At 46.4% G+C, this 7,500-nt stretch overlaps 2 protein-coding genes across 2 annotated transcripts in view; one reads left to right on the top strand and one right to left on the bottom strand.

Annotated features, from left to right (window-relative positions):
• The window catches only part of ciao1 (cytosolic iron-sulfur assembly component 1), a 6,523-nt gene extending 6,448 nt beyond the window's left edge, over positions 1–75 (top strand). The window contains exon 8 of the mRNA XM_078251683.1: positions 1–75. This exon is cut by the window's left edge and continues 509 nt beyond it. The gene's annotated coding sequence lies outside the window, so the exon portion shown is untranslated.
• Positions 76–468: 393 nt separating this feature from the next.
• snrnp200 (small nuclear ribonucleoprotein 200 (U5)) overlaps positions 469–7,500 on the bottom strand; it is a 60,640-nt gene continuing 53,608 nt past the window's right edge. The window contains exons 41-44 of the mRNA XM_078251681.1: positions 6,239–6,399; positions 3,469–3,550; positions 2,145–2,237; positions 469–984 (exon numbers count right to left, since the gene is read on the bottom strand). Coding sequence (XP_078107807.1) covers positions 835–984; positions 2,145–2,237; positions 3,469–3,550; positions 6,239–6,399 — 486 coding nt within the window. The 3' untranslated portion in view covers positions 469–834. The remainder of the gene's footprint in view (positions 985–2,144; positions 2,238–3,468; positions 3,551–6,238; positions 6,400–7,500) is intronic.

The following is a 7,500-nucleotide window of genomic DNA, read 5'->3' as shown; positions in this document are numbered from 1 at the left end:
AGAGAGAGACACACACACTCACAGAGAGAGACAGACACACACACACTCACAGAGAGAGAGAGACAGACACACACACAGAGAGAGAGACAGACACACACACTCACTCAGAGAGAGAGAGAGAGACACACACTCACAGAGAGAGAGACAGACACACACACTCACAGAGAGAGAGAGAGAGAGACAGACACACTCACAGAGAGAGACAGACACACACACACACAGAGAGAGAGAGAGACACACACTCACACAGAGAGAGAGAGAGACAGACACACACACTCACAGAGAGAGAGACAGACACACACACACACAGAGAGACACACAGAGAGAGAGAGAGACACACAGAGACAGACACCCCCACCCCTCTGTTTCTAAACTTATGCTTTATCGTGTGCTTTGTGCCTCTAAATAATTCTCTATAACGTTGACATGTCATGAAGTTTATATGAATAAATAAATGTTATAAACAGGTTGTGTGGCTTCTCTTTATTGCAAAAAAAAATATTCCAGACAGCACATCATTTTAAAAACATTCAGACAAAGTCCAAGAATCAAGATTTCATAACAAAACAATGTTTATTAAGTCCAGAAAGAGAGATAACGGGACAGTTTGACCTCCGTAGTCAAAGACCCAATCTGGAATAAGAGCAGATGAACGTGTATCACACTACAACGTCCTGTTCACTTCTGGACTGTTGGACATCATTCAGGGGATTTAAAAATGAGAAACTAACTAATGAAACTGCTTATTTTCACCGGGCGGAGAACGACGACGTGCGTACAGACGCTCAATATCTACAGGAAGAAACTAACTGACGCAGACTGAAGTCCGGTCTTCTAGTCCGAGTCGCTGTCTCCGTCGCTGTCGGCCTCCTTCACGTCCGCGCTGAACTTGTACTCCTGGTCGCAGCCCATGTATGCGTCGCTCATGAAGTACAGCGTGTAGTTGTGGACGCCCATCGCCGGGGCGACAAAGTCCAGTTTGACCTGCAGAGAGAGAGAGGATAAGACACAATGAGCCGTTATATTTGGTTTCCCTATCTTAAGGATCTGAGGTCACGGCGTGAAGCGCCTGGTGCAGGTGTGTTTAGGGCGTGTCCAAATCCACTTCTGCTAGTTTGACGGCGGAAAAAAGGCTCCGTGATCCGGGCGCATGGTTCTAAAGGGTTGTTCTTAGTGTCTTCATTAATCAGAGGTGTGTTCTGGGCGTAACATGCAATCAACCAATCAGAGATCATCTCCCATTCCCTTTAAAAGCCAGGCGCGTTTGGACCTTGGAGCATTGCTGTTATGATGGAGGATTTGCACCGTAATATTTGTATTTGTAATCTTCTGCATGTGTGTGTGTGTGTGCTGCTGTGCGTCCCTGTGTGTGTAACAAGCATAGTGTGCACGTGCTGTGCACGAGCCTAGGAGCGTTTTACTAATGCTCTGTTAAAATAACAATGAAATGCTGTGTTATTGACTTTAGACCAGGTTTTTGTTGGTCAATGGTGCCATCACTTCCCACTGCCTCAAGATAGCAATACGCCCAGAATGCACCTGAACACACCTCCCTGTAAGACCAGCACGCCCAGAATGCACCTGAACACACCTCCCTGTAAGACCAGCACGCCCAGAATGCACCTGAACACACCTCCCTGTAAGACCAGCACGCCCAGGATGCACCTGAACACACCTCCCTGTAAGACCAGCACGCCCAGGATGCACCTGAACACACCTCCCTGTAAGACCAGCACGCCCAGAATGCACCTGAACACACCTCCCTGTAAGACCAGCACGCCCAGAATGCACCTGAACACACCTCCCTGTAAGACCAGCACGCCCAGAATGCACCTGAACACACCTCCCTGTAAGACCAGCACGCCCAGGATGCACCTGAACACACCTCCCTGTAAGACCAGCACGCCCAGGATGCACCTGAACACACCTCCCTGTAAGACCAGCTATGGGCCACAGATGGGTGCAGGTGCGTTTGCTGTTTAAACAACGTGGGCGCTGGACGGGAAACTGACAACTGGGTCGGTCTTAAACTAGCGAAGACACTTTGCGATGCGCCGGGTGCAGGACAGGAGCCTCAATGTCGTTCACCTGAAGAAACACAGCAGCCATGTTTCTAAAGGTTGTGTTTGGTTCGTGTCACTGACCTTGGCTTTCTGCTGCAGCGTCAGCCTCTTGATGGAGATCAGGCTGTTAGATTTGGGGTCTCCGATCACCACCCACCAGCCCTCCTCACGTTTCTGAAACAACCAAAAACAAACAACGTAGCTCAATATTTACTGTAGTTAGATTCATCTGTTCTTAACGTTCTTTAGAAAGGATATCGTTCAAGTTAGTTATGCTCGAGTACTCCGTTATCTTTCCTTCCTTCCTTCTCTTTCTTTCCTTCCTTCTCTCTCTTTCCTTCCTTCCTTCTCTCTCTTCCCTCCTTCCTTCCTTCTTTCCTTCCTTCCTTCTTTCCTTCCTTCCTTCTCTTTCTCTTTCTTTCCTTCCTTCTCTCTTTCCTTCCTTCCTTCTCTTTCCTTCCTTCCTTCCTTCTCTTTCCTTCCTTCTCTCGTTCCTTCTCTCTTTCCTTCCTTCCTTCTCTTTCCTTCCTTCCTTCTCTTTCCTTCCTTCCTTCTCTCTCGCTCTTTCCTTCTCTCTTTCCTTCCTTCTTTCCTTCTGTCCTGTCCCTTTTTACTTCCTTTTTTTCTCTTTCCTTCCTTCTGTCTGTCTTCCCTTCCTTCTGTCTGTCTGCCCTTCCTTCTGTCTGTCTTCCCTTCCTTCTGTCTGTCTGTCTTCCCTTCCTTCTGTCTCTCTTTCCATCTTTCCTTCTTATCTCCTGTCTTTCCTTCCTTCATTCTCTTTCCTTCTGTCCATCTTCTTTTTCTCTTTCCTTGTCTCTCTTTCCTTCCTTCTTTCCCTCTTCCTTCTATCTTCCCTTCCTTCTGTCTCTTTCTTTCCTTCTGTCCATCTTTCCTTCTTATCTCCTGTCTTTCCTTCCTTCATTCTCTTTCCTTCCTTCTGTCTCTCTTTCCTTCCTTCTCTCTTTCCTTCCTTCCTTCTCTTTCCTTCCTTCTCTCTTTCCTTCCTTCTCTCTCTTTCCTTCCTTCTCTCTTTCCTTCCTTCTCTCTCTTTCCTTCCTTCCCCTCTCTCCTTCCTTCTCTCTCTTTCCTTCTGTCCGTCTTTCCTTCCTTCTGTCTGTCTTCCCTTCCTTCTGTCTGTCTTCCCTTCCCTTTACTTCTTTTTCTCTCTTTCCTTGTCTGTCTTCCCTTCTGTCTCTTTCTTTCCTTCTGTCCATCTTTCCTTCTTATCTCCTGTCTTTCCTTCCTTCATTCTCTTTCCTTCTGTCCGTCTTTCCTTCATTCTCTCTTTCCTTCCTTCTCTCTTTCTTTGTTTCCTTCTGTCTTTCCATCAGTGTATCTTAGTGTACTTCTTCAGTGGTGTTGTAGGCTGTAGCGTTAGCTAGTTGTGATGGCGTCTGTAGTTTACCTGGGGGAAGAGCGGTGCGATGACGGGCCCGGTCACTTCCTCCTCTCTCTCCAGCTGAACCTGAACCAGAACTGGACTGCCGCTGGGAACAAACACGGACAAAGACTTCATTTACTAAAGACTAAAAAACTAAAAACGCGTGGGTAGTTATTTAGTGCGCGTGAATAACTGCCGTGTGAAACCAGAACTGACCGGATCAAATGTTACGACGACAGGAACACGGGCATTGGTTCGGACATTCAGGTGTTAAAGGGCCCGACACACCAACCCGACGGCCAACATGCAACCTAGGGTCTTTGTGTGAATGTACCTGAGTCAAACTTCCGTTTAAAAGTATATTTAGGACGGAAACGCCACTTTTAAGATGGACCGTATTCTGGTTTTTGGGTCAAATGGTCTTTTGAATGGGAGAGCTAGGGGCGCTACGATGCTAGCCTCAAAATATCTATGTTTAAACCACTAAGAAGGCTCGACACAACATGAGACTTTGCTCCAAGTATCACCAGGAGCTCTACACCTTAACCACAGCACTGACAACACTGGTTGGTACCCAGAGTTTACTAAAAGGAGGTTTTGAGGAACTCACGTTAGCAGTTTACGCTATCCTCCATTTTCCCAGTCCAACATAGACGATCTCTGAATGTGAATGAACGGACTCCACAGGAGGAGATGTCTCTCTCATATGAGGCTCCTTCAACTACAAGGTCAATACTGTGTTTCACTAACGACAAAACAACAATAATCCGTGTATTTATATGGATCTAAGCTTTAGGAGCTCTCCATCTTTACTCTCCTCCCTCGACTATTTCTGACTGGCTCGACAGACGGAGACCAGAACAACAGCAGCTAACGTGAGTTGTTGAAAACCTCCTTTTAGTAAACTCTGAACACAACCAGTGTTGTCAGTGCTGTGGTTAAGGTGTAGAGCTCCTGGTGATACTTGGAGCAAAGTCTCATGTTGTGTCGAGCCTTCTTAGTGGTTTAAAAATAGATATTTTGAGGCTAGCATCGTAGCGCCCCTAGCTCTCCCATTCAAAAGACCATTTGACCCAAAAACCAGAATACGGTCCATCTTAAAAGTGGCGTTTCCGTCCTAAATATACTTTTAAACTACAGTTTGACTCGGGTACATTCACACAAAGACCCTAGGTTGCATTTTGGCGAGAGTTACGCTTTAATGTACATGTTATATTCTATATTTGTCCTATTGACATTTACCTCACACAATAATGAACAGCTGCCATACTTTTCGCCTTTTGGGTTCACGGAGGGAACTTGTGAAATCTATTCTTCCCCGTCTTTCATCGCAGCCAAACGTGCAACAGTTGGGCATTTTTTCAGTGATTTGCGCCATTTTTAACAAATAATTGATTACATTTTTAGACTACTCCCTGCACTATGTCAATGGGAATCAGATGAATGTTGGTGTCAAACATGGAGTCCACGAAACACGTGACCCCCTCGGAACCAATTGCATAACAGAATACTAAAGGCCCAGACACACCAACCAGACGCCGACCGCCGGCAGTAAAGCCAGTCGGACTGATCATTCTCCCCCATTTGGTCCAAAAAGTGCCTCAGAACACACCGAAGAGACGCCGACTTGAGCGTACGTTCTGTGCGTGCGCGAACATTTACTTTTTGTAAAAAATATTTAGCTAAATGTTTATTGTTATTGTTACTCTTATACTGTATTTTTTTTATACCTCTTTATTTAAAGAGTGTTCTGTATGCTGCTAATATCTGCTGCTGGAAATCTAATTTCCTTGCGGGAGTCATCCCAAAAGGATCAATAAAGAGAAGACGTAACACAACTGGAAATGAGGAACGCGTCACGTGGGTCTGGCTGCTCCCCGAGCATCACGGCGTCTCGTTCAGAACACGATCTCATGTTGGACTAAGACAGTTCACCGTAACGTGTTTCTGGAAACATGTTGAGAGAGAAACAGGCCGTGCAGCTGCTGAATCTGTCTTCATTTCAGATCAACAAAGGTCAGTTTAAAAGATGTTCATCAGATGTATGAGAGGCTCTAGTCACGCTCATCCCGCTCCCCGTTTCCTGGTTAGCTCTCCACCAATCAGATGGGTCGTTTGAGTCTGACTGCCGGCAGTGCAGCGCTGATTATACATGTCAAATCTGCCCAAATGAAGGCCGACGGCCCCTCGGACGGACAACGGCGCGGAGCACAACACCGACCAGACTCGAGTCACCGACCTCGCCAGACTGTCCGACGGCCGATTATCGGCTTGGTGTGTTGTAGGCTTTAAGGCCCTGACACACCAACCCGATTATCGAACTCAATGACCAATCTGATTGGTGGAGTGCCAGCCCCTGACTAGCGAATCAGTGCACTTCTGTTAAAACACTTACCGGAAATGACGAACGGGATGAGCGTGATGAACGCCTCCCAAAATCTGACGAAAATCTTTCAAACTGACCTTTTGTCGATCAAAAAAACCCGACAGATTCAGCAACTGAGTCCGACTGCCCGCCCTCCGACCCAGCAAATCAGGTCTGCTCCTCCGACGGACAACGGCACAGAACACACCGAACAGACTCGGTGCGTCAGCGCCTTTAAAGGGCCCGTTAGTTTATCAGTGAATATATCAAGAGAACGTAACGTAATGTTACGTAATGAACGTAACACCTGTTCCCGGGCCTGTTCGTGACATACCGAAGGAAAGTAACCTTGCATGTACACGCTGATATTAGCGGGGGGAAAACTGTATTCGTGCCTTTATGTCTGCATGTTTTGAATCCAGTACGTACCTCTTGAGGTTGTCCTTCTCTGCGACTTCGTACGACAGCTCGATGTTGGGGTAGCGGTTACAGAAGCGAGCGACGTCGGCCATCTGGGCGTCGGACAGCTGCAGCAGAGCCGTTCGCTCTTCATCCTCCATCTCCATGATGTCGAAGATACTCTCCACGCCCTGATGCACAAACAAAGGAGATTATTAATCTTCAGAGTTTGGCCTATTTTAGTAGTCATACAATAACATGACAATTTCACTTAAATTAAAATGTTATATCAATATACATATTCTTAATTTTTATGGGAATTTCCTGGTAAAATGAAGGTTAAAAAACTATTATTTTACATTTTATTTTTCCACGGACCACCTGCAGTACCCCCACGGACCACTAGTGGTCCACAGAGCACCTGCAGTACCCCCACAGACCACTAGTGGTCCACAGAGCACCTGCAGTATCCTCACGGACCACTCATGGTCCACAGAGCACCTGCAGTATCCTCACAGACCACTAGTGGTCCACAGACCACCTGCAGTACCCCCACAGACCACTAGTGGTCCACAGACCACCTGCAGTACCCCCACAGACCACAAGTGGTGAATAAATGATGTTAGAAAATGTATAAATGGCTCATTCTTGACGAAAGACGAAGGAGCTGTGTGCGTGCGACGCAGTCTCTCTTTTCTTTCTCTCCTTTGTCCGCCGAGTGGCGTGCGTGTGCCCGCTCGCTCGCTCGCTCTCCGACACTAATCACTGCTGATAGACGGCCTTTTGTAGGCTACAGTCGGGCTTTCGGTACCAAAAATCTGGATTCGGTGCATCCCTATTAATTACACCCCCTAATCTAAACCAGACGCTGAACCTGGACCTGAGAAAACCTTTTCTAACACACCTGACTGATTATTTCTCGCTCCTTTTACAACTTCTGTCTCTTTCCTTCTACTAGAGTAATACTATAATGTAATGTAGGACTAACAACCTTTCTGTTTACATATTCTGGTATGTTTTGCACATTCAGGAAGTGCCGTGTGCTCAGTGCTGTAGTTTATTTAGTATTACAGCACTGCAGAATGGTTTGTTTTTGAAGCTTGAAAAGCTATGAATTAAATATCCTAAATGGCTTTAATAGAAAAATGTATTTGACGCATCGTGATGCATCGAGATATCGACATGAGATCAGTGAAGATTTCACCTCTACCTTCTCCGTCAGCTGAAGACTCGACCCTGTAGGTGCGGGAATCATGACTAGTAATGATGTTGTGTATTTGTATACTGAGAAC

Source organism: Sander vitreus, chromosome 5, assembly GCF_031162955.1.
Source record: "Sander vitreus isolate 19-12246 chromosome 5, sanVit1, whole genome shotgun sequence".
NCBI classification, from domain to species: Eukaryota; Metazoa; Chordata; class Actinopteri; order Perciformes; family Percidae; genus Sander; species Sander vitreus.
The sequence above is the reverse complement of the archived record's forward strand: the minus strand, read 5'-3'. Positions and strand labels throughout refer to the sequence as shown.